The 26,203-nt window shown below is 46.4% G+C and overlaps 3 protein-coding genes across 6 annotated transcripts; 2 read left to right on the top strand and 1 right to left on the bottom strand.

Moving 5' to 3' along the window:
• Nucleotides 1–623: 623 nt before the first annotated feature.
• On the top strand, nt 624–2,436 carry LOC120033719 (small integral membrane protein 11A-like). Of its 3 annotated transcripts, none has more exons than XM_038980161.1 (3): nt 624–731; nt 1,801–2,023; nt 2,193–2,436. In XM_038980161.1, exons 1-2 carry the CDS (start codon nt 708–710, stop codon nt 2,002–2,004), a joined length of 228 nt encoding a protein of 75 aa, XP_038836089.1. In that variant the 5' UTR covers nt 624–707; the 3' UTR covers nt 2,005–2,023; nt 2,193–2,436. The 3 variants fall into 3 exon arrangements, with proteins under 3 accessions (XP_038836089.1, XP_038836088.1, XP_038836087.1); XM_038980160.1 differs by having other exon boundaries at nt 1,801–2,038; XM_038980159.1 differs by having other exon boundaries at nt 1,801–2,436.
• A 1,822-nt stretch (nt 2,437–4,258) lies between these two features.
• LOC120033717 (calcipressin-1-like) lies at nt 4,259–14,122 on the bottom strand. Of its 2 annotated transcripts, none has more exons than XM_038980156.1 (4): nt 13,683–14,122; nt 5,578–5,751; nt 4,958–5,117; nt 4,259–4,771 (listed from the first exon to the last, which is right to left on the bottom strand). In XM_038980156.1, exons 1-4 carry the CDS (start codon nt 13,803–13,805, stop codon nt 4,581–4,583), a joined length of 648 nt encoding a protein of 215 aa, XP_038836084.1. In that variant the 5' UTR covers nt 13,806–14,122; the 3' UTR covers nt 4,259–4,580. The 2 variants fall into 2 exon arrangements, with proteins under 2 accessions (XP_038836084.1, XP_038836085.1); XM_038980157.1 differs by lacking the exon at nt 13,683–14,122 and adding an exon at nt 7,139–7,862.
• A 1,543-nt stretch (nt 14,123–15,665) lies between these two features.
• On the top strand, nt 15,666–24,814 carry LOC120033718 (chloride intracellular channel protein 4-like; the record flags this gene model as incomplete). The annotated part of the gene is made up of 6 exons (XM_038980158.1): nt 15,666–15,700; nt 22,491–22,509; nt 23,837–23,946; nt 24,123–24,248; nt 24,345–24,451; nt 24,624–24,814. Coding segments are annotated over exons 1-6 (588 nt in total), but the record flags the coding sequence as incomplete, so codon positions are not given.
• Nucleotides 24,815–26,203: the final 1,389 nt, after the last annotated feature.

Raw genomic sequence — 26,203 nt, 5'->3', positions numbered from 1 at the left:
GAACAATACTGCATTATCATAGTAGCTTGACCTCAAATAGCCAACATTGTTTTTCATATTATAAACTGGTTACCAACATAATTAACAAGCATTTTGTGTCATACCCATGGTATATTGTCTGGTATACACACAGCTGAAATGCTGTTTCCGCCAATCAGCATCCTGGTCCCAAACTACCTGGTTTATAATAGGCTAAACATATAATTTGAACTGTATGGCGGTGTCTATAGCTAGATGTTGGCTAGAAGTACAACAAAGTGTGTGAAACTCGAATGGTTAAATCCATAATTGGTGATGGAGTAGGTCTACATTTAATCTGATTCAGCAATAATAACATGGCTAATCAGATTAGCAAACCCCGTTACAAGGTTGTAACCTTATAGTAAGAAGTAAGAATCTCTCTGGAGTCACTTCTAGACGGTTCTTTTCCATTCGTCATAACATGTTTCCCGTGAAACTCTCAGTGCCCATTCATTGGCTAACCTACCGGTTTGTTCTACGACTCTTAGATGACGATTGGTCGAAATAATGTACATCAAACAAATTGTGCGTTATTATTGGTAGAATGTCTTAAGCCCCGCCTCTAGAAGTAATACATTATACTTTATCTCCTCCCGGAGCAGTGCCACATATATCTGTGCTAGGGGAAACTTCACCCAAAGCCACTTTCTGAACACAGTTCCGTCCAACGTCACATTACAGCAGACATGGACCACATGATCAACTGGAAGGTAAGTCAGATATATGAATAAAAGTCTATTCATTAGTAACAATTAACATATGCTGAGCATCCCATGTTGTATTGTGTTCTATAAATCGTCCCTTATTTCGCTACGAGGTTGTTGTCGTCTGGCAAGCTGCCCATCCTCTCCAATGTTGTTGTGACTTGATAGTGACACTTGCTATTTGCATGGACAGTGCAGTGTTACGTTTTAAGATATTTTTTATTCTCTTGTTGTTGGTTAGCTACATTGTTATGAGTGCTTTGTACAGTGACGCATATGCAATGTTTTTAGGATAGTCTTGCTATAAATACTGCAGCCTACGCAGCACCGTTTATGTGGTCTAGTTCACGAGGGTCGTCTTGAGCAGGCGCTGCGCAGAGAAGCAGATCTAAAAGTCAGCTCATTTTACAAATAACTGAACTGACAGGTTCTAATTATAGAAATATCAGCTCATTTGTTTTTAGATCTGTGTGTGTGTGTGTGTGTGTGTGTCACTGACAGAAGACAGGCCTAGTATACGATGGTTGCAGCTGTCCTGCCAACTATGGTGACTGTTTGGGTGTCAGCTGACTTCTAGACTTTGGACTTTTTGGTGTGGGGGTTGAGGGGGGGTCGGTGTAGTATTTTGGTCCCTTGTGGAATTCTAGAGCAGTGGTTCACACAGGGAAGCCACAGGGGGTACTTGAGAAGGCTCATGAGACCAAAGGCTTACTGGTAAAATGCACGAGGGGGTACTCCGGGCAGAGCAAAATTCAGTTGGTGGTACAGTAACCGAAAAAGGTTGGGAACCGTTGTTCTAGAGTGTTCCTTCCTTGAGGGATGGTAAGAGGGGCTGGTGGAGAGTGACTTTTACTTGGTCCGCTGTGCAATTGAGCATGACAGAGGATTATATTAAGTAGGCCAACTTTGTTGGTCAAACAAACACTCATTTTCTTTCCACCTAGTTTGCCACAGAATGCCTGACTTTATATTTGTTCTATAGTGAATTAACCTGTACATTACCAATCTTCATGACCGAAGCACATAGCCTCATTATCTCATCACCCTGCTCCTTTCCATCTCTCCCTCCCTCCAGGCGTTGGACAATGTCCCTCTGCTCTTCTACATCCTGGCATTGAAGACCCTGGTCTTGTGCCTGGGCTTCGCTGGAGTGAAGATCTATCAGGCTAAGAAGGAAGAGGCCAAGCTGAAGATACAGAGGGCAGAGCAGAGGAGGATAGCGGAGCAGGTGCAGGAGCTCCTGGATAACGAGCTCCTGGACAACAAGAAGGATGACTGACCCGGAGGAACAAGGGAGTGTGAGGAGTGTGAAAGTGAATACGATACAAAATTAGTCCATTTGGAAATCAGTCAGCAATATAGAATGGGAGATAACAATGGGTGTTTCAAAGCTGCTTCAAAGGGTATGATGCCTTAAAGTACAGTAGTTATTGGTCAGTTTGAGCTAAACATTTCCCTTCTTCCCAGGAACTACAGTATGTCACCTGACCAGACTGGGGACCTACATGCTCCAAGGATGGGGCGGAGCTCTGATTGGCTGGTCTGGGGAGGAAGTGTTGAGAATGTATAGTTCCTGTTGGACAGTACTTACCCAGAACAGGCCTGGTGTCCTGGACATTGCTGCGGGTGTCATTCTTTTTTTTTACACAAACTTTTAACTTCAGAGCCACCAGATGTTTTGTAAATAAAGACTGTTTTTGTACCTCTGTTGGAGCGGCCTTTGTCACATTTGATGTATAGAGCTGAATGTTGGAGACAGTGGTGTGATGGAGACGTGGTCAGTCTATTGACTACACATTAGGGGGCATTTAATTTGTCCTGATCAAGGAGATGAGATGAGGAAGCCACTATAGCACTAAAGTCTGTTATTATGTTGACTGTTTTCCCTGGTTCGTCTGTCTGTATGATTAGTGTACTTTTGGTACTTTAATCATTTTATAGTTTTTTTTTTTTAACTTGCTGATTATCTCCGTTAGTGAAAAGCACTTAATCAAGTGTGTTATTAGACTATTGAGAAGTCTTAGTGGCTTAGTTACTGTACATGGCTCGGTTCCCTGCACATTGTAAATTTGGTATTGGCACTGACCCTGTTTATATAGCTTCCTCTTATTTCTGATGTTTTTCTTAATTATTAGTTATTTTGATATTGAGCACTGCACTGTTGGGTAGAGCTTACAAGTTAAGCATTTCACTGTACTTTTGTGCCTGTGACAAAACTTTAACTTTAAGGTGATAGTTTGAAAGGGTGAACATCCAACTGTCACCATAGGGAGGCAGCGAAGTGCCACCAAATGGCCAGAATGTGAAGTGGCTCCAGACAGTACTTGCCTATGTTGAACATTTGATGAAAATAAACCACCACATAATTAAAACAAACCACACATTCACATGACTTTAGCGGTGAAGTCTTTATTACATGATAACTTACTAGATTATTATTCAAAGTATAATGAATCTCAATAGTTCAGAGTACAAAAGTAGCTAAATGACTAATGCAACTCCAAACCGCTGGGGTGGATAACTTCATTCCAGATGTGCTGTGATGGCGCATGCATTAAACATTTCACAGTGCATCTACACAAGCCTCCCACTACAACCTATGAACCCCCCCCCCCCCCGACAGCAGCGCACACAACCAACCCTCCTGCAGTTCAGAACCCTAATGGCCCCCAGTCGGCCCCAAAATAGCGGTGTAAGTCAAGTGAGACAAGCCATACTGGCCAGGAAGATGTGCAGCAAAAATGTACAGTAAGCTATGAAGACCCATGCAGGCGGTCATCCCTGCCCCGTGTGATCAGCGTGATATGGCAGCCAGTTCTGTCAATCAAAGGAGGATGAACTAGGAGGCGAGTTTATATTAACATATCTCAATGCTATGGAAGCAGATGAGTCATTATTGGAGACATATTATTGAACAATAAGTCCCTTTCATAGCAAATGAACCTGTCGAGTGAATTCCAAGAAAGTTACTCTGAAGTGTTCTGTTTACAAATGTTAGGCCTGGAGTAAAGTCCATTAGGAATTAGAATATTCATGAATAATAATTAGGTCTATTGTGATGTCATCAAATAGAATGTCATTTGTACTCCTCGATGAGTGAAACATTGTAAATCGCTGAGCTCGTGATGGCAGCATTTCACAGGAGATTGGTGGCACCTTAATTGGGGAGGACGGGCTCGTGGTAATGACTGGAGCGCAATAGGTGGAATGATATCAAATACATCAATAGTTTGACGCCATTCCATTTGCGCCGTTTCAGCCATTATTACGAGCCGGCCTCCACTGCAGCATGTGCACACATCTTATAGACAAGAAAATGATGGATCCAGTACACAGTATGACATGAGTCTATAGACAGGGTTTGTTACGGGGTCCAGAATTACAAGTCACAATGAATCCAAAGAAAGTTGATCCCCCGGTGTCTCTCTAGAGAAGACTACAACATCTCTCTCACACTACCATGCCTGACCACGAACATATACAACGATTCCAAAGCAAATGAGGAAGTAAAGCATTTTTTTTTACAGCAAAAATATTCAAAACATCACTTGCTCTTTATTCTCTATCTACTTCTCTTTTTTCTCAAGTGTCTAATATTGTTCCAAATGGAGGACGAAAGAGAACATTAAATGTGAAATGATAAGAGATGAATGTCTCTCGCTCTCTTTTCCTTTCTCTCTCTCTCTCTCTCTCCATGAAAAGGCAGGGCTTTGAGAGGCGACTCCCCCTAGTGTTAGAGAGGATGTATTACATGTCCCAACAGCATCCTCCCAGGGCCAGGTTGTCATTGACTTCTGAGAGGCAGATGTGGGAGACATGCTTTGTGGATGTTAGAGCGCCCCCTCTCTCTGCCGCTCACTGCATGACGCCGGGGGTGATGTCCGGACGCCGTGTCTGGATGATTTTGGGGCGAGGGGGGCGGTTGCTGCTGCTGGTGCTTCCTTCTGTGTCGTCTTCGCCCCCCGAGCTGTCCTGCTCGTTCTCACACACGTGGACCACTACGCTGGGGGTGGTGGGGGTGCCGGTGTGCAGCTCGTACTTCTCACCTAATTTAGAGTTGGAGAGAGGACCGTTAACACTGTAGAACTGGCCACAATCGAAATGATGGCAATACAAAGGATAGATACTGTAATTCCATCACATTGAATTAAAATCAATTGTAATTTTAACTAATTCTAATTTTAGGTTCCCATCCTCATAGTAGCAAGTGTGTGTGTGTGTGTGTGTTGTACCTGGCCCTAGTTTGGAGATGGCACAGAGAAGGTCGTAGTTGATGACGGGCACGGCGTCCGGGGCCTGCTGCCACCCCACCGGTGGCGAGGCTGGGGGGGAGATCAGGAACTGTTTGTCTGGTTTAGGGGGCTCCAGGCGGGGACTGCCTATGAGGACGGACTGCAGGGCAGACAGGGGGGGAAGGGTAAAAGTGAGACACAAGAGGCTCAATGTAGATCAATGGAATCAATCAGTGCCAACACTGCTGCTAGCTAAACCAAAGTGATGAACACGTTTTTTAATAATTTGTTTACCTTTATTTAACTAGGCAAGTCAGTTAAGAACAAATTCTTATTTACAATGACGGCCTACTTGTAAAGCCCCCCGGCCAAACCCTCCTCTAACCCGGACGAAGCTGGGCCAATTGTGCGCCGCCCTATGGGACTCCCGATCACGGCGATACAGCCCGGGATCGAACCCGGGTCTGTAGTGACGCCTCTAGCGCTGTGATGCAGTGCCTTAGACCGCTGCGCCACTTGGGCGCTATTATTTGTAATGTATAGCATATTTCCACTACCAAAAGATCCAAGTTACTGAAATTATGGGGGCATTGGGTGATGTACAGAAGTTGTGTCTCTACCTGTGCGAAGTAGAGGCGCATCTCTTTGCCGTTGAAGTCGCTCTTGTGCAGTCGGAGCCGTGCCTCAGCGGCGGCCAGCGCATCGCTGAAGTTGATTCTCACACGCCGGAAACTCTTAAAGAACTGGAAGTTTACGTCCGGGTCGAAGGAGCGGAACAGAGACTCAAAACTGGCCTATAGGAGGAGAGAGAGAAAAGAGAGGACGAGAGAGAGAAGAGAGAGAAAGAGGGTGAGAGAGAGAGGTGAGAGGGCGAGAGAGAAATAGAGGGGGTGAGAGAGTGAGAGAGAGGGCGAGAGAGAAAGAGAGGGTGAGAGAGAAAGAGAAGGTACAGTACAAGTGAGTTGGATAGTGATGTTGCCACACAGCATTAGTAATGGGATGATGTAATACATTAAATACATAATCGTCTGTTTACCCAGAAATAGGCTATGCTTCTCAAAACTGCTCAGTCACCATGATCCCACAGATAATAATAGTCTAACAAACATTAACTACAGTTATGGGACTGTGGCTGGGAGAGAACCAGCAGTGGGAGAGAAGCCTAAAACCAAGGGGCTCCCAAGTGGCTCAGCGGTCTAAGCCACTGCATCGCAATGCTAGAGGCGTCACTTCAGACCCGGTTTGATCCCAGGCTGTTCCGCAGCCGGCCACGACTGGGAGACCCATGAGGCGGCGCACAATTGGCCCAGCGTCGTCCGGGTTACGGGAGGGTTTGGCCGGCCGAGATGTCCTTGTTCCATCGCGCTTTAGTGACTCCTGTGGTGGGCCGGGCGCATGCAAACTGACACGGTCGCCAGTTGTACAGTGTTTCCTCTGACACATCGGTGAGGCTGGCTTCCGGGTTAACCGGGCATTGTGTCAAGTAGCAGTGCGGCTTGGTTGGGTCGTGTTTCGGTGGACGCACGGCTCTCGACCTTCGCCTCTCCTGAGTCCGTACAGGAGTTGCAGCGATGGGACAATTGGATACCACGAAATTGGGGAGAAAAAGGGGTAAAACATTTAAATAAAAACCCAAGACCAGTCCAGGCACAATGACAATAAAACCAAACCCTATAAAGGCAAATTTGTCAAGTGTATGAAGACTTGTACTGTAAGTACCTTTCCTGAAAACACTGTCACCAACCTCGTTTCATATCTTCAGTCTTTCAGGCCTAACGTTACCCGCCCCCGCCCTTCTAAAAATAGCTGCTGCAAAATGCTTGACTAAACTGTCCCCTTAAAATGAGGAACACTGCCCGGTTGTCATGGCAACCCTGCTCAACTTGTGTGCGTGCCTGGCCTTGGTGAGCGCCGGGGTCCGTCGCTAAAGAAAGACCCAGTGTGACAGCGGTCTGATAGAAGCTCAGCTCAGACCATGAGGACCGCTGCATCTCATTGGTCTAAAGCAGTTTGGAACGATTAGTTCAGAGAGAATGGATCACAAGCTGCAGCCAAGCACAGATCTAGGAACATATTACCTAACCATTACAACCACTGGGAAATCGACCTCAAAGGCTACAGAATCTGACCTTAGATCAGTTTTAGGAGACATATCAGAGGCGACATATAAAGCCTTCTTACCCGGGACTCAGGCCTGTCAAACACTTCCTGGTTGGTCACCGAGGCAACCAGGCAGAAGGCGTTACACTTGGTGGTCTTGAGGTGCATGATGGGAAGGGCAGGGAGGCAGAGGCCTTTCCACCTGATAATGCGGGAGGTCAGAGTTTGTGAGGAGGGGCCGGGATGAAGATGACAGGTGTGGGGGGGTTGCGCCGCCTTCCCCAGCGTGAGGGTTGAGGGAGATCTCGTTCCCACAAAAAAATATTTATTTTTTTCCCGTTTCCCTTACTTCCTCCTCTTCTATTCCCCTCTTCAAATTCCCCTTTTCTCTTCTCTATCTCTCTCTGTTTGTACAGTCCACACCCCACTAAGAGAGCTGCAAAAGCCTGCAGTCCTGGCCAAATGAAGAGCCCAAAAAAATGTCCAGTGACGTCCAAGCCGGAACCAGTTAGCTACTGAGCAGCTAGCCCAGATCCAGAGTTAGCTCTCAGGTTCCACCCTTGGCAGTGAGGTCTGTAGGACAGAGACAGGCAGCTACACGACAGCTGAAAACAGTCCTCCGTCTAGGCTATAGAACATTCCTGCATTTGTAAAAGTCTCATATAATACAGCCTTCTTTCGGTCTGTCTGGTCTCTAGCTCTCTCTGCCTCTGCAGCCACTTATATGAGAGTCACAACTACTGACGTACACCACAGTCCCTCCCTCTCTCTCTTTTCTTCCTTCGTTCCATGGTTCATTCACTCCCAGCCAACCCACTGACACAGGGGGTGTGTCCTTCCTTTCTTCCCTCCCTCCTTCACTCAGACATGGTCCCTCCCTCTCTCCTTTGCTGACTAATTAGAGAGGCAGTGAGAGAGAGAGAGAGAGAGACAGAGGACTGGAAAATAACGAAATCAATCCTTAGCAGACTGAAGTATTAATCTCTTCACTCTTCTCTTGTTCTCTCTCTCACTCACACACACACACACACAAAACATATGACAAATCTGTTGCTTAGTTGTGAATGGAAAATATGTGCAAATCAGAAACTGGGCCCATGACTCTGACACAATAAAACCACACACACACACTGAATCAGCTTATCGAGGCACTTGACTCTGGCCTGCTGAGCGTCAGTCGTGGAAAACACACGTCATTCTGGGTATAAATACGCCCGAGAGCTTCACTACAGAGAGACACAGACGAGAGAGAGAGACACAGACGAGCGAGAGAGAGAGAAAGAGATAGACTAAAAGAGAGAGGTGGCAGAAGCACAGAGTACATGAGAGAAAGGGAGAGAGACAGCCTGAAAAACAGAGGTCTGTGTGGAGAGTAAGGGAAGGAGAGAGATGAAGGAGAACTGGTCCTTATGGAAAGTATGCGGCTGGAGGCTTGATAACACAGAAGCTTTTATGAGAGTGGTATTAATAGCACTGAGGTGCTGTGAGAGGAAAAGTGTATGAGAGAGAGACTAAAGTAAAGGCTCAGCATGTGTGTCTATAATGTATGTGCTAAATGTAGTATACACTTGTTTGTGTGTTAGTAGTGAAGTGACAATCTGTGTGTGTGTGTGTGTGTGTGTGTGTGTGTGTGTGTGTGTGTGTGTGTGTGTGTGTGTGTGTGTGTGTGTGTGTGTGTGTGTGTGTGTGTGTGTGTGTGTGTGTTAGAAAGCAAATGTTCCAGTGAGGGAATGGAAAATAGGAATATGAAACCAAAACAGAGAGGACGGAAAAAATGGCTGAGAGCCCGCCGCCCCCCCACATTGAGTGTTATGCAAAGTGGCTCTGAAAGAGATAGTGTGGCTGTGTATGAGACTAACTAACAGGGTAGGACAAAGGTTTGGAGATGGTTAACACACACGTACACCGTCACACACACAGTGGGACAGAGGTCTGGAGATGGTTAACAACAACAAACACTCACATTAAACCTCAGCTGCTCTGCAGGGAGGAAGAGGAGGGAGGCACATGTTTCCATACAACACCCACCAACTTTAAAACTAGCCTACACATCCATTTTCTCGAGACTACACCCACAGGCCTACATGCAAGTTAACAGTATAGAGGTATTGTGTCTGGACCCTCGACTGACACTTTTTGACAACACTACTTGTATTCTGCATGCAGAGATCATCAACTCTTGTCTGAGATGTCGTCTCCAGCTGCTGCTACATGAAAGGTAGTGAGTAACAAATCATACTAGCCGTTTGCTGTGATTGACAAGCCAATCGGCTAGAAGACAGAACCTAGAACAGCAGAGTGTGACCTCAGACAGTGACAGGTGGAACCTCAGAACTGGTTGTATATTCTAGAACACTCCACCATTGTCTGATCTGAGTGGCAGAAACAGCAGGAAAGACCAAAGTGTCACTGATAGTTATAATGAGCACCAGAAACCAGACAGCACAGACGCATGCACGTACACACACCTTTACATCAAAGACTAGACAACAAAGAGATTCTGTCCCCCCAGCACATCGTAGAGAGAGACAAGTGCACAGAGGTTGTACTCAGGTAGAGTACTTAAAGGTGCAATATGCAGAACTCTCCACCATTTCCTGGTTGCTAAAATTCTAAATTGTTCGCCTAATTTCAGTTTGTGACAAAACAAGTGTAGAGAATCATTGTACCATCTAAACCGCTGTGAAATATATTTTCTATAACCAAAAATATTGTATTTTCAGCTGTTAAGAACGGGAAGAATAGAAATAGCACACATAGAACAGATATACCGCTTCTTAGACTGCAAGTCTCAATGAGAATGGCAGATCTATAACTCACATTTATGTGAATTTGGTCAAATTGCCCCCCAAAAAGTTACATCATGTAGCTTTAAGCCTACCAGCTGCAGTCTGGTACTAGTGTGCAAGAACACACACACTACCTGCTCTGTTCTCTCTCCAGGCCTGAGGCTTTGTGAATCAAATATCTCCTACCACGCAAATCCTTCAGTGAGTACAGTAAGACAGTACAGGTCACAGTTTCCATTAGGTAACCTCTGGGGTGTCACGTTTGTGGCCAGTCCCTGGTGGTGACCTGTATTAAAATGACCTGTTGTAATAATGTGTGACCCTTACTGCAGGAGGGAAGCCATTTTGATTTGGACAGGACAGTTGATCTGATTAAGCGCAGGGATGGGTCTTAAAACTAGATGAATATCTGAATAGGATGGAAACATTGTGTGTCTTTGTCAAACATTCCTAAAGGAGAACACAGTGTTGATGCACACAGCGGAATATTCCATCACATGATCTCTCAGCTGACTCAAAGCTCCTTAAAGGACGTGACCCTGTGAAAAGAAAAACACTTATTCCAAACAGTCAAGTTTTTATGACCTTTACCCTGTTTCACTTCCTTCTAAGCCCAATTGATTATTCAATCATTGATCTGTGTGTGTGTGTGTGTGTGCGTGCGTGCGTGTGTGTGTGAGAGAGAGAGAGAGAGTTTGAGTATGTGTGTGTGTGGCTTGACCAGCTGTTCTGGTTTGAGCACCTGTCTCACTGTTTCTGCCCCCTCCCTTCCATGGAAGAGGCCATCAGTAGGTAAATAAATTTCAGCTGAATCCAACACTATTCACCAATGTCACCACACCAGCTAGACCTCCCTGTTAAACAAACAATGTGTAAATTCCATACAGCATTGACTTCTGTTTGCCGTTTCTCACAACAGTACTGTTTGTATGGCCCATAGTAGTCTGTAGTAGACCCATGGTGAGTTGACACTTAGTTCTCATAAACAAAAGCAACAGTGTGTGGTAGTGCTGACCCCAATTAGTCGACTGGTTGATGGTCGCCCGCGGCCAAGTTTTTATTCTCTCCTTTGTTTGGAGCGCTCCTGTCAATGTTGAATAAGGATGCACACCTGATTATGCATTGAAGTAGGCCTATATGCTACCTGGCCTGCGCCCAAATGTGGGAATATAAATGTGCCCATTTGGGGATCTGATTGTATTTCTGATTGGCTTAACGCACCACCACTAATGAGCTGTGGAGCTTCTCAACGTAATGTTCACTTCAGCTAAAACAGTAAGCAAACAAAGACTGTTTTTACATCCATTGAGAATGACAATAGTTCCTCAATTGTACACTACCAGTCAAAAGCATTCTTTTGAAAGAAATTCTTTTGAAAGAAAGAAATTCCACAAATTACCTTTTAAGGAGACACAACTGTTAATTGAAATGCATTCCAGGTGACTACCTCATGAAGCTGGTTGAGAGAATGCCAAGTGTGTGCAAAGCTGTCATCAAGGCAAAGGGTGGCTATTTGATCAATCTCAAATATAAAATAGATTTGTTTAACACTTTTTTGGTTACTACATGATTCCATATGTGTTATTTCATAGTTTTGATGTCTTCACTATAACTCTACAATGTAGAAAATAGTGAAAATAAAGAAAAACCCTTGAATGAGTAGGTGTTCTAAAACTTTTGACCGGTAGTGTATTTGAAAAATCTTTACAGCTCTCTCCCTTTCGATAACAACTCAGCGTGAAAGGGAAAAATGTCATGTTCTTATCCAGTGGAAACGTCATAAACTAGACCTACCTGATTACTTCTTATCCATTGCGCAAATAGCCTACAGCTGTGTCTGTCCTGAGGGCCCAGAATATGTTATACAATGTTGCAAGTTTGCTAGTGTGAGCTGGGCCAGACCCAAGTTAATAGTTGATACAATGTTTCAAGTTGGTTGCAGACAGACCATGTGTAGCCAATGTGATTTATAGGATATTTATTTTATCAGGATATTTTCTACCTGCAGGCTGCAATGTTTTTATTTGTTGGCTTAATGTAGGCTATTTTTACATAGTTGCAATGGCAATAGAAGTTGCATTTTAAGTTTGTATAATTTTTATTTAGATTTGGATAGAATTTGGATTAACCACATGACAATGATTTTGAGATACGAAGATGTTATTCTAAATTCAATGAAACTGTTCCATGAAAAAGTGCATTTGAAAACCATAACTAGCACGCAAATCGGTAGAAATTGTAAGATAAATTGGCATTGCTCATGAGAAAGGCTACACGAGGAGTCCGCAACCTATTACCAGCAACTTCAGGAGGATGGTTGGGTCAGGTTAAGGTTTTTTCTTCTGGTTATCTTGATCTCTGGCTCCCTCTTGAGTCATCTGCGTCTTATTTCATCAAACAGTGAACTTGAAGCATCAGACAAGCTCAATGCATAGTTGATTTTATTAAAACAAATAGTGTGTCTATATGGAAAAATACGTTTAAAAATTCCAATCAATCAAATTCTTTTACATGTTTTTTTCCCCTCGATATATAGACACCCTATTTGTTTTAATAAAATCAACTATATGCAGAACGGACGACTTTCGGTCAACCAATATACATGTTTTTATTGGGACAGCCCTAGTGTATGGATTTATTCTATCTGCTTTAAACAAATTGCAAGGCATAGGGCCTAGTCTTTGGATGTGGGAATAGTACGTAGAACAAAGTCTCTAATTTCTCCCCTTTTCAACCTCATCTCTTCCTGCTTATGACTGCTGTCCTTCCTGTTCCTTCCTTCCTGCCAGCTCCAATGGAAACTCTCTCTGAATCAAAGACTAGCCTACACAGAGCGGAAGAATGTTGTGTACACTGAAAAACACAGTCAGATTTCCAACGCAAAAACTCAGCCCCTGTGACACATTCACCTGACCTCAGGAAGGCTAGATGTTATCAGAGACTGAGATAATGGGAGTGTGTACCAGATATGCATTTTACTAAAGATACCAATCTTTGTTTATGATTTAGGCTATATCCTCAAAGTCCAGAAACAGTTTTGACTGAATAGGGCCCCTGCTTGCCAATTCTCTCCCTGCTGTTGTTCAGGAAGATCTCCTGAATGACATCTGGCCTAGTTAGAGCACACACACTTTTCCATTGTTCTGATTACAGTGTGTTATCACATAGTCTACTTCCAGTGGCCTTCATTTGACTGACAAAGAGGTCACAGCCTCCTCAGCCAAAACTCCTGATGAGAGATCAGTGAGAGGAGCAGAGATGACTAGACATGTTTGTGTAATATCACTTTCACTTATTGGCTAGCTAAGTGGTCATGAAGGAAAGAAGACAAGGAAAGGAAGCAGTAAAATAAACACTCTTAGGACCTCTGCCTGTGTGCATCTGTCCTTGGCTAAACTCTGAGATTCTGGCCCAGTTAGGACATAATCTCAGTTTTTCCAAGCTTCCTGTATTCTGGTCTTTGTTATGGGGGGAAATCTAGTAATTTTCTTGCTAATGGAACTGTTCCAACCCCTATGGAATCAGGCAGGGGATGGAAGGGAACCATTTCAATGTGTGTGATGAGGGTGTGAGTGGTGGATTGGAACTACACAACTAGGAGCCTAAGACTCATCTTTAGAAAGACGCCAATTCTTTGGAGGAGTGGAATGTAATACTATCTTTGGATTGAACATGAGTACATACACACACACACACACACACACACACACACACACACACACACACACACACACACACACAAATAGGTTTAAGTTGTTTAGTAGGGAACCATTGTAATGTAATGCGCGAACTCGCTTTGGTTGAATGCTTTGATCCACCATAACACACATCCTTACCTTCAGAGTTTGGTCATTGAAAACATCTTCAGTTACTTTGCATGCGATAAGGGCGTTGGGTAGGTCGGTAAACTGCACATCGACCGTTGCCTCAGCACCATCGCTCTTCTCTGATTTCTGCATCTTGCGGACCGTACTTGTTCTAGTCGCGCCAGGTTAGTTGTTTCAACTTGCAGTTCGGACCTAGCAGTCACTGAAGCTAAATATACTGTGGTCTTCCGTTAGCTTTCAGCTAGCTAGCTAGCAGAAGCGCTTAGCTACCATCTCATCGCAAGCTACTTAGATTCGTCATTAATTAATGAGCAAAAGTTAAATAACTAATGTGGCTATGTTTTTTTATGGCCAAATATTTCTCAGTAAATTACATTCAAAATGCATATTACACAAAAAACTGAAAGTACTGTTATAGAGCTGGTGGCACGTCGAATAAAGGAGATGACGTCAAGGGGACGAAAAACAGCTGATGCGATTTTCCGGTTTAGAACTGTCGCAACGCAGCTTCACTGATCACTGCAATTCGGGATTGTCCAAGAGATTACATGATAACGAGTTTGACTCATAGGGTCTGTTTTAGATCAGTGATGTCTACGCAGCGCTTTACCCCATTGCAAATTACTGGAACGCTCTGAAGGTGATGGCACATTAGCTGTCACTGTCAGTGTTGAGTTTTAGGACACTGTCATTTTGCCCTGAACTGTTCGTTGCAAATGCCATACTTATGTCTACTGAAGTGAAGTCTATTTATTTATATGTAATATGTAAATGACCTGCTATTTTATCATATTTAATACCATTATAGACAAAGCAATACTGCCCTCTAACGTTGAAAAACGTAAGGCCTACAGTCAGTAGTAGATGATTTGATTCTTCTTTATTTGAAGAGTATAATGGAAGCATCATCAATATGTTTAGATCGAAAAATGGAATTAAAAAGATAAATAATTACTAAGGTTATTCATCCTTTTGTACCAAAATTCTCTTGTGTGAATAATTAAATTTGGTCAACAATGCAATCCTTTACTTTCTGATGCCTCTGCCTGTAGGTCTACCTCTGACTGTCAGACAGTGGTTTTATAGGTCTACTCTGCCTAAAGCCTGAAAGAGGATAAGGGATTGTTCTAGGACAACTGTGGTTTACTGAAAAGCTAACTTAGGGCATCCTCACTGACCTCAGCAGAGGCTTAGCCTATGAGTTATGTTAAAGGAGAACGTAAAACTGCAAAGGGGTCAGAGAGGAGGTTAAAGATGGTTTGGGGTTGGGGAAAGTGTGGCAGGTTGGATGTGTTTTAGGATTGGGGGGGGGGGGGGGTTCAGGCATGTATGGAGGCAGCCATTGGGAGGAGGAGATTGTTAGGGAAGTGGTTGAATGGATGGGCGTTGGAGTGGAGTAGAGGGGCCTGGGGTATGGGGAGGGATGTGGGATACTGGGGCTATGCTGGGCTAGGCATGGTTGTGGGGATATAGGCTCTGGAGCTGGGCTGGGGGGATATAGGCTCTGGAGCTGGGCTGGGGGAATATAGGCTCTGGAGCTGGGCTGGGGGGATATAGGCTCTGGAGCTGGGCTGGGCTGGGGGAATATAGGCTCTGGAGCTGGGCTGGGGGGGATATAGGCTCTGGAGCTGGGCTGGGGGGAATATAGGCTCTGGGCGGATTTAAATGAGGCAGGCTGGTCATGTGGGGATCAACTTCTGAAACTCAGCCTAATCCTTTGGAGAAAGAGAGAGGGAGAGAGAGAGAGAGAGAGAGAGAGAGGGAGGAAGAGATTGTACTTTGACCAACTGTACACAGGCACTAATTACAGATTGGAGCCCCAGGCAGCGACAACTAGAAGCTGTGCGTGCGTCCGTGGAACCTACAAACACACACTTATCCAACTTTCTCAAACTTGGCTTGAACTCCTGGACACATACTCGTTGGAACCTTGAACACACTCCTTCCCAGTGTGTGTTGGTCTTCCAGTAACCATGGCTCAGTCTGAAGCTAATGGCCTCAGCCCGGACCTCTCCAATGGAGCCATCATCCACAGCCCTATAGGAACCTGTACCAACCCAGACAGACAGAGACAACGAGATGAAGAGGAGGAGGAGGAGGAGGATGTAGAACTAGCAGAGGAGGTGTTAGAACTGGGGGATGAGGTGGGCGAGGACATGGAGGACATTGGGATGGCAGGTGAGGGGGAAGGTGCAGCTGATCATTTCGAAGTGACGATGCAAGCTAGCGAGAGCGGAGGAAAGGAGGGAGAGGAGGGGGAGAGGGGGATTGAAGAGCAGGTTGGTTTACAGGAAAAGAGAGAGGGAGATAAAGGGGAGGGGGAGCTGACTGTGCCAGTTGTTGTAATTGAAGAGGAGCAGGAGAAATCTGTAGAGGCTGTTGAAGAAGAGAAGTTCGCTGAGAGAGAGGAGTCAGCAGGGGCGGACAAAGAGAGAGAAATAGAGGAGAGAGAACCTCCTCTCCCCCCACCACCCCCTAGTTTACCTGAAACTGAGTCCATTAATGATGAGGTAGAGAGGAAAGACGAGGACACATCTCCAGAGGCAGAAAAGGCACAAATCGTTTTGCCTATTGATGAGACAGAGAAGACAGAGGACGATGTCGGTTTGACGACAACAGAACCGCCAGTCCCGTCTACTAATGATGAGGTGGAGAGTAAAGAAGAGCTGTGTACAGAGAGTCGAAAGCCAGAAACCACATCCACTACAGATGAGTTAGCAAAGGGAGAGCAGAGTGGCGGTCAGGACGCAGAGATGCCCATCAGCCAGGTGACTAATGATGATGGCATGGCGAGAGTGAGTGATGAAAGCGGGAGCCAAGTAACTGAGGACTGTCAAACTGTGTCCACTATTGATGAGGTCAGAGAGACACGGAAGGAGGAAGAACAGGAAGAGGAGCCTAAACATCAGCCAGCCAATGACAATGAAGGAGAGAGTGAGGAAAGTAACAATACATTGGCAAAAAATCGACAGGTTTCACAAGAAGAGAGGGATGAGAACCAGCAGGGAAGTGAGAAGAGTACAGAGAAAAAAGAGGAGGAGGTTAAAAGCCCTGTTACAGAGGAACAGGGAGAGACAACTAAAGCCGTTTTAGAGAAAAAAGAGGAGACCCTTCAAGCGACAGAGCACCAGCCCCCGTTGTTCGTTACCAAGGAGTTCATAGAGCTTGGAGTCGTCAAGAGTCAGGCAACCACAGCTCAACAGCCACAGGATGTTGTCACTCCACCTGTTGAGGTAGAGGGAGGGAGCAAGAGCAAGGCACAGCCACTGATACAGCCCAATGAGAGTCAGGAGGGTGAGAACGGCTCTAAAGAGGAGGGAGGTTTACAACAGACAGAACAGCAGCTACAGGTGGAAGAGGGTGACAGTGATAGGGCAGTGGAGAGAGGTGGTGGGGAGAGGGAAGAACCACGACAGGTTGGGGATAATGCGGTGGTGGGGATGGACACAGGAGGCAGCAAAGTAGATGAGGAGCAAAAGAAGGAGGATAATGTAGACATAGCAGAGGAAGAGAGAAGAGGTGGCGGTATGGAGGAACAGACGGAAAAGGCTTTGGAGCCTGATAATGCTGCCAGAGAAGAGGGGGAAGAGAAAGAAGACAACGTTGCAGCTCAGCCACAGGTACAGATACTCAAGGGTTCAGCAGGAGCTACACAGGAGGACGATGACAAGGATTTAGAGCATGTTGAGGAGGCTTTCGAGCTTGAGGAGGGAGGAGACATGGAGAAAGAACAGCCAGGAGAGGTCATTCTGGATGAGCCCGGAGCTGCAGAGGTGGGAGGGGCTGAAGAGATGGATAATCCGGTCCCGGTCTCAGAGATAGGGACGGAAGGAGCAGAGGGAGGGGGTGAGTTGGAGGAACAGCCAGTAACAAACATTGACGATAATCTAGACTCACAGTCAGAGGGAGCGATTGAGATGGCGGAAGAGCCAAAAGATCTCATTGAGGAAGAGTCTAAATCTGCATTAGAGGGAGGCAGCGAGAGAGTAGAACAGCCAGGGCCTGCCACTAAGGATGAGCCAGTAAAGTTTGGGAAGGAATACACAGCGAAGGAAAGAAGGAAAGAGAAGAAAGAAGAGATGGAACTAGGGGTCAAAGGTCGCAAAGCCAGGATAGAGAATGGGTTCCCTGGAACAGAGGAGGTGAAACGACAACTGCTGAATGAGATGCTGCTATCTCCCACAAGGCTAAGACAAGGAGAAATGAAAGAGGAGGCGACAGTAAAAAGAGATAGGGTGACACCCTGCAGAGGGAGCAACGACTGGATCAAGATGGAGGCCCCAGAGGAGGCGCAGACCCGCAGAGGGAGCAACGACTGGATCAAGATGGAGGCCCCAGAGGAGGCGCAGACCCGCAGAGGGAGCAACGACTGGAACAAGAAGGCGGCCCCAGAGGAGGCGCAGACCCGCAGAGGGAGCAACGACTGGAACAAGAAGGCGGCCCCAGAGGAGGCGCAGACCCGCAGAGGGAGCAACGACTGGAACAAGAAGGCGGCCCCAGAGGAGGCGCAGACCCGCAGAGGGAGCAACGACTTGAACAAGAAGGTGGCCCCAGAGGAGGCAGAGACCCCCTGGAGGAGGGAGGACTGGGCCAAAAAGGAGGCCCCAGAGGAGGTGCAAACCCGCAGAAGGAGCGATGACTGGATCAAGAAGGCCCCAGAGGAGGCACAGACCCCCGGGAGGAGGGAGGACTGGATTAAGAAGTTGTCCCCAGAGGAGGCGCAGACCCCCGGGAGGAGGGAGGACTGGATAAAGAAGGAGGCCTCAGAGGAGGGGCAGACCCCTGGGCGGAAGGAGGACGGGATTAAGAAGTTGTCCCCAGAGGAAGCGCAGACCCCCGGGAGGAGGGAGGACTGGATAAAGGAGCTGAAGTCGGTGCTCAAAGAGGAGGTACTTTCCCCGAAGAGGAGAGAGGAGCAGGTGAAGAAAAAGAAGAAGAAGGTGGTGGTCATGGACGAGGTGCCCACGTTTATGCACCAGAGGACAGAGGTGAAGATAGAGGTGAAGAAAGAGAAGGAGGCGCAGGGGGAGGAGAAGACGCCAAAGAAGTCTGTGAGGCTGCAGAGCCCAACTCCTCACGGGGAAGACAGCGACAGTTCGGACCCCCAGGAGTATGAGATCTTCCTCTATGTCAAGGTACAGTAGCACCAAGGGTTAACTATGGGTTAGCTATGACGTTAAGAACGTTGCAGATAGACATGTGATGAATAAAGCTGACACAATTCCCTTTTTTAGACGACAGGCAATCACGTGTTCTATCTACAATACACCCTGTGTAGTACACAGTGCATTTATATCTGAAAATTCTGTTATGTTGCATCTTCCTGAACAGACCCCAGTCTCCCTGGTCCTGTAGAGCTACAGGCTGTATCGATCAGCTGATTACCTGAATCAGGTGTGTTACCCTGCACATCCTGTGGGTGCTCAGGACCAGGACTGAAGAACACTGAGGGGTGTGGTCTAAGATGTACAGATCTCTCTGCCATTGTCTCTGTGTATTGGCATCTCTACTTGTGGCAGGATATAGTTTAGCATGTGTTTAAAGTCAAGTGTAGCTTCTATTCAGGTAACAGCTACAAGATGTATCTGTCCACATGTCACAACAATACAGACCCACACAATCTCTATTCCTTCTCTTCTTATCTGTCTCCCTCTCTCATCTGGTAATCAAATCAGTGTTTCGGAATCCTCGAGAATTATCTACTTAGCTCGTAATGGAACTTTCCTGTCATCCTGTTCTATAGATTACAAATGGGGCTACGTGTAGCGTGCTAGCTAGCATCATAGGAAAACCCATGCCAGCCACTAGCCCTAGCCCACCTTTTAGCTTATCTTAGCTACTTAGTGGCTAATTATATTAGTGTCTGGTCTATGGTCATGTTCAGTTGGTCATAAAGGCTAGCTCAGACACTGTCCGGTCAAAGCCACAGACATTGTTCTGTTGTTGTGGTCTATTCTCCTCTGGCTGGTTTAAAGCAATGCGATTTGACAACTTGAAATGGCTGCCTGTCGGGAGTCGTTGAGAGGGAGAGGCCGTTGTTGTTATCATTAGCCTACTTTCTGTGGCCTGTTCTTCTTTACCACCGAGTGTAGCGACATGGCAACATACAATGACACTGGCTTCGCTTCAGATCTGGGCCTGGAAAATATACTGTTGAGTACTTAGCAGGTAACTTAATTTACATCATAATAAAGACACTGTTTGGCCCTGCAGGTCAGAGGTGGTGTAGTAAGGAAAGAAGAGGGTCTGTGTGTCTGGCCAGTAAAGTATTAGCCTGCTGGGCTTTATTCAAAAACACACCGCCATTTTGAAAATCGGTTGCTAAGGGAGCATTAAGCATACTTACGGTTTGGGTGTGAGGCATGTTGTGTAATATTGTTATGATTGCATGTGAGGTGTTTTGTTGGGGTTGTGTGTGATTGTGTTGGCATGTGGGAGTCATGTCGCTGGGTTGCCTGTGATCCCACTGTGATCTCCTTATCTCATCCCATTAAGAGAGTGATATGCTACTGTAATTCTACCCCTCTTTAGCTGATTGCACACACACACACGCACAGACGCACACACGCACACACACAGTTCCACGGAGACACATACACAGACACACACACAGTCTTGCCGGCCCCATTGTCCCATGCGTGCGTGCGTGTGTGTGAGGGCATTCTAGTAGTGTTGTTGGTTAGTGTTCTGGTGCAAAATGGCTACCGTAGCATCCCCTGTGGCCCACTATCAATGTAAAGTGCTTTGAGAACTAGGTGGAGAGCACTACATTGAGGCTCTACATCATTACGCTCCATTCTAGCCGCGACTGTATTGCTTTGAGCCATGCATTTCTGATCAGTTGTCTATAAAAAAACCTGTATTAAAAAGTTACCTGACATGGTACCTCCTTTGGCTCAATTGGTTGGAGTGTGGCTCTCTATAGCAACCCCAGGGTTGTGGATTTGACTCCCATATGTGCTACATAATATGTGTGCTAACCGTCAGTCGCCTAGATAAAACCTCATGCTAAAAATGGTCATATTGTTATGGCGTTGTAGGTCTGGAGGGCTGCATGCCATGGGCCCAGGACGTGACCAACACAACAAGGGCACATTCCAGTGTTTGATGAAGGTGCCCTGGCGCCCAGCTGAAGGATTAAGCCTGGGGGAAAATGTCCTAATATCCTGGCCTGTTCTCCCGGGGCGCCTGCTCACATAATACAATAGACGCCTTTGTCTTGCTCTTGGTGTGAGAGCAACTGTAGGTATGCTCCATGGCCAAGGTCAGGGGAGGCAGGAGGCAGGAGCAAGCTCCAACTGTGGCTTTCACCGGAGTTAGAGAGTCAAGGAAAACATGGAGGAAATTATTTTTGCATTCTCTCTCTCTCTCCCTCCTCTCTCTCTCTCTCTCTCTCTCTCTCTCTCTCTCTCTCCCCTCCACTCTCTCTCTTTCTTTCTCTCTCTCTTTCTTTCGCCCTCTCGCTCTCTCCCCTTCTCCCCCCTCTCTCTCTCTCTTTCTCTCTGACAATAAGCTGATTATCAGGCCTAGTGGTATGGAGCTGACTGGGGTGTCTGGGGACAAGCTGGGGACAAGAGGGGGTGACAGGGCCCACTCCGCCAACACACATGCAGATATTTGACTTATTGGTCCGCTGTTGTTGTCACTATAGTAACAAAGTCACACAGCACACCTGAATGGTCACCCATTGCCCTGAGTTTTGGGGTTGGAGTTGAAGTGTGATGAGTCGGAGTTGGTTGGGTTTGTAATGATCTCAGTAGAAATATACATGATCAAACAATCCTCTTTATGTTGTTGACAACTTTCTACCCAATGAGGTACTTCTATGATATGCATGCACAGTATGGTTGGTTGCCTTCGAGGAGTACGTTTTCAAGGTGTGTGTGTGTGTGTGTGTGTGTGTGTGTGTGCGTATGTGTGTGTGTGCGTATGTGTGTGCGTGTGTGTGTGTGTGTGTGTGCGTGTGCGTGTGCGTGTGCGTGTGCGTGTGAGAAACACATTGCCCTTTTGCATCAGGGTCAGAACAGGCCTGAGGATTCCATCAACTCCCACACACTGACCCCATAACAGACCTCACACTGTTCCGCCAGCCTACACTGACACCATACCCACAGACTCTGGGTCAGTCAGTTGGGGCCTATTGTTGCTGTTGTTTGAGGATTGATAAAAACGTATCCTGGTGCACCAAAAGAGGCTGAGTTTCTGCATTGTAGGTTATTAGGGCAGTGAATGAGATACTTTTACTGGAATCATAAACTGAAACTTTTGCATCAGGAAGAAATTATTGTAGAGGGGCACATGGACCTGATTACGTATCTAAACAAGTTTGCATGCTGTTCTCTGTTTGGCATGGGCTATTATTAAGTCATTGTGTCAGTACCTGTAGCTGAATTCAACACATCAGAACTACAATCTATCAAAGTAAACGAAAGATGCCTCACCAGACAGGGAAAACACCCAAACAGTGTGTCTATTATGCTAGCTGTGTGTGGCTAACAAAGAGGGAGTGTGCTGTGCAAAACGTCTCACTGTCCTGCTCTGCATATCTAAACCCACCTCCCCTTGATCTTACCACCCCAATCATGGACACCCACAGCTACAGAACCCTCAGACCCCGTCCGGTCTCAGTCAGCCCAGACAGAGACAGTAACTTTCACGAGTTTCGCTGACAGAACCTGACTGATTGGAGGCAGATTGATTTAAGGATCGGGTTGTGTCTTTGGACCTCTAGGTTATGAGTCCATAAACTGATACCTTGACTTGTGTTGTTACCATGGCCTGGTTTGACATAGCAGCCAAAAAGCTGGGGTTCCCAACTATCGAGCTGTTTGTCAAGGTAAGAGTTGAGCTTGAAGTATGGAGGAATTTGATGCTGTTGGTGCTGTTGTTGTTGCTGGTGGTGGTGGTTCTGTTGTTGTTGCTGCTGCTGGTGCTGCTGCTGGTGCTGCTGGTGGTGGTACTGTTGTTGCTGGTGCTGGTGGTGGTACTGTTGTTGCTGGTGCTGGTGGTGGTACTGTTGTTGCTGGTGCTGGTGGTGGTACTGTTGTTGCTGGTGCTGGTGGTGGTACTGTTGTTGCTGCTGGTGGTGGTGGTACTGTTGTTGTTTCTGCTGGTGGTGGCACTGTTGTTGTTGCTTCTGGTGGCGGTACTGCTGTTGTTGCTGCGTGTGGTGCTGTTGTTGTTGCCACTGGTGGCGGTACTGCTGTTGTTGCTGCGTGTGGTGCTGTTGTTGCTGTTGGTGGTACTGTTGTTGCTGGTGGTGGTACTGTTGTTGCTGCTGTTGCTGGTGGTGGTACTGTTGTTGCTGGTGCTGGTAGTGGTACTGTTGTTGCTGGTGGTGCTGGTGGTACTGTTGTTGTTTCTGCTGGTGGTGCTGTTGTTGCTGCTGGTGGTGGTGGTGCTGTTGTTGCTGCTGCTGGTGGTGGTACTGTTGTTGTTGCTGCTGGTGGTACTGTTGTTGTTGCTGCTGGTGGTACTGTTGTTGCTGCTGCTGGTGGTGGTACTGTTGTTGCTGGTGCTGGTAGTGGTACTGTTGTTGCTGCTGCTGGTGCTGGTGGTGGTGCTGTTGTTGCTGCTGCTGGTGCTGGTGGTGGTACTGTTGTTGTTGCTGCTGGTGGTACTGTTGTTGTTGCTGCTGGTGGTACTGTTGTTGCTGCTGCTGGTGGTGGTACTGTTGTTGCTGGTGCTGGTAGTGGTACTGTTGTTGCTGCTGCTGGTGCTGGTGGTGGTGCTGTTTTTGCTGCTGCTGCTGGTGGTACTGTTGTTGTTGCTGCTGGTGGTACTGTTGTTGTTGCTGCTGGTGGTGCTGTTGTTGCTGCTGCTGCTGGTTGTGCTGTTGTTGTTGCTGCTGCTGATGGTGGTGCTGATGGTGGTGGTGCTGTTGTTGTTGCTGCTGCTGATGGTGCTGCTGGTGGTCCTGTTGTTGCTGCTGCTGGTGCTGGTGCTGCTGGTGGTGCTAGTGTTGTTAATGATCTCTCAGGTTTGTTGAGGACCTTTAGTGGCAAGAGATCGTCAGGGCCGATTCAACGTGTTGTGGCAGTGTGTTTGACCAGACAGGGAATAATGACCAGGGCATTTGTGATTGGGGCCTGTTGTATGTACTGTATGTATTTGAACCGTGTGTGTATGAGTTGGACTGAACCTTTTGTGTGTCTCCTACTTAGGCTGGCAGTGATGGTGAGAGCATCGGGAACTGTCCGTTCTCCCAGCGCCTCTTCATGATCCTGTGGCTGAAGGGAGTTATCTTCAACGTCACCACAGTCGACCTCAAAAGGTATGGATCATTCCATTGGCCGATACATCTATCAATCAATCAATTGTGTTCTATATCAAGATCAACTGGATTTGACATACTTTCTAAAGACATTCAGCCATTAATGCTGGATGATGTTTATGTGGGTTCCCTGACACAGGAGCCCTGTAAGAACCTTGTAATAATGTGTTACCCAGGAAACCGGCGGACCTGCAGGACCTGGCCCCGGGGACCAACCCTCCGTTTGTCACATTTAACGGGGAGGTGAAGGTCGATGTCAACAAGATAGAAGAGTTCCTGGAGGAAAAACTCACGCCACCACGGTACACACCCACCACTTCCTGTCTATTGCCTGTCAATCAAATGACCACTTCCGGGATTCAACTGACCAATCCTGATGTCTGATATATCTTTCTCAGGTACCCCAAGTTGGCGACTAAACACCCAGAGTCAAACACTGCAGGTATAGATGTGTTCTCCAAGTTCTCTGCCTACATCAAGAACCCCCGCAAAGATACCAACGACGGTAAGGCTTGTGTTTGTGTGTGTGTTTGTTTGTGTGTGCTTTGCAAGTTTGTGTGTACTGCATCTGTGTACTGTGTGTTTGCGTGTTTACACTGTAGCCCCTTTGTCTCTGACTGTGATTACAATGTCTGTGTGTGTGTGTGTGTGTGGGGGGGGGGGGGGGGGGGGTATAGGCCTGGAGAAGGCCCTGTTGAAGTCTCTGAGGCGGCTGGATGAATTCCTGAGGACCCCCCTGCCGGAAGAGATCGATGCGAACAGCACAGAAGACCCTCAGGAGTCCACACGCTGCTTCCTGGATGGACCTGACCTCACACTGGCAGACTGCAACCTGCTGCCCAAACTACACATTATAAAGGTACTACTACCAATACTACCAGCCTGCTGCCCAGACTACACATTATAAAGGTACTACTACCAATACTACCACCCTGCTGCCCAGACTACACATTATAAAGGTACTGCTGCCCAGACTACACATTATAAAGGTACTGCTGCCCAGACTACACATTATAAAGGTACTTCTGCCCAAACTACACATTATAAAGGTACTACTACCCAGACTACACATTATAAAGGTACTACTACCAATACTACCAGCCTGCTGCCCAGACTACACATTATAAAGGTACTACTACCAATACTACCACCCTGCTGCCCAGACTACACATTATAAAGGTACTGCTGCCCAGACTACACATTATAAAGGTACTGCTGCCCAGACTACACATTATAAAGGTACTGCTGCCCAGACTACACATTATAAAGGTACTTCTGCCCAAACTACACATTATAAAGGTACTGCTACCCAGACCACACATTATAAAGGTACTACTGCCCAAACTACACATTATAAAGGTACTGCTGCCCAGACTACACATTATAAAGGTACTGCTTCCCAGACTACACATTATAAAGGTACTGCTGCCCAGACTACACATTATAAAGGTACTGCTGCCCAGACTACACATTATAAAGGTACTGCTGCCCAGACTACACATTATAAAGGTACTGCTGCCCAGATTACACATTATAAAGGTACTACTACCAATACTACCAGCCTGCTGCCCAAACTACACATTATAAAGGAACTTCTGCCCAGACTACACATTATAAAGGCACTGCTGCCCAGACTACACATTATAAAGGTACTGCTGCCCAGACTACACATTATAAAGGTACTGCTGCCCAGACTACACATTATAAAGGCACTCTTGCCCAGACTACACATTATAAAGGTACTGCTGCCCAGACTACACATTATAAAGGTACTGCTAACCAGCCTACACATTATAAAGGTACTACTACCAATACTACCAGCCTGCTGCCCAAACTACACATTATAAAGGTACTGCTGCCCAGACTACACATTATAAAGGTACTGCTGCCCAGACTACACATTATAAAGGTACTACTACCAATACTACCAGCCTGCTGCCCAAACTACACATTATAAGGGTACTTCTGCCCAGACTACACATTATAAAGGCACTACTACCAATACTACCAGCCTGCTGCCCAAACTACAAATTATAAAGGTACTGCTGCCCAGACTACACATTATAAAGGTACTGCTTCCCAGACTACACATTATAAAGGTCCTGCTGCACAGACTACACGTTATAAAGGTACTACTACCCCGACTACACATTATAAAGGTACTGCTTCCCAGACTACACATTATAAAGGTCCTGCTGCCCAGACTACACGTTATAAAGGTACTACTACCCCGACTACACATTATAAAGGTACTGCT

This window comes from Salvelinus namaycush, chromosome 40, assembly GCF_016432855.1.
Source record: "Salvelinus namaycush isolate Seneca chromosome 40, SaNama_1.0, whole genome shotgun sequence".
Lineage (NCBI taxonomy): Eukaryota > Metazoa > Chordata > Actinopteri > Salmoniformes > Salmonidae > Salvelinus > Salvelinus namaycush.
Note: the sequence above shows the minus strand (reverse complement) of the source record. Positions and strands in the feature narration are given on the sequence as shown.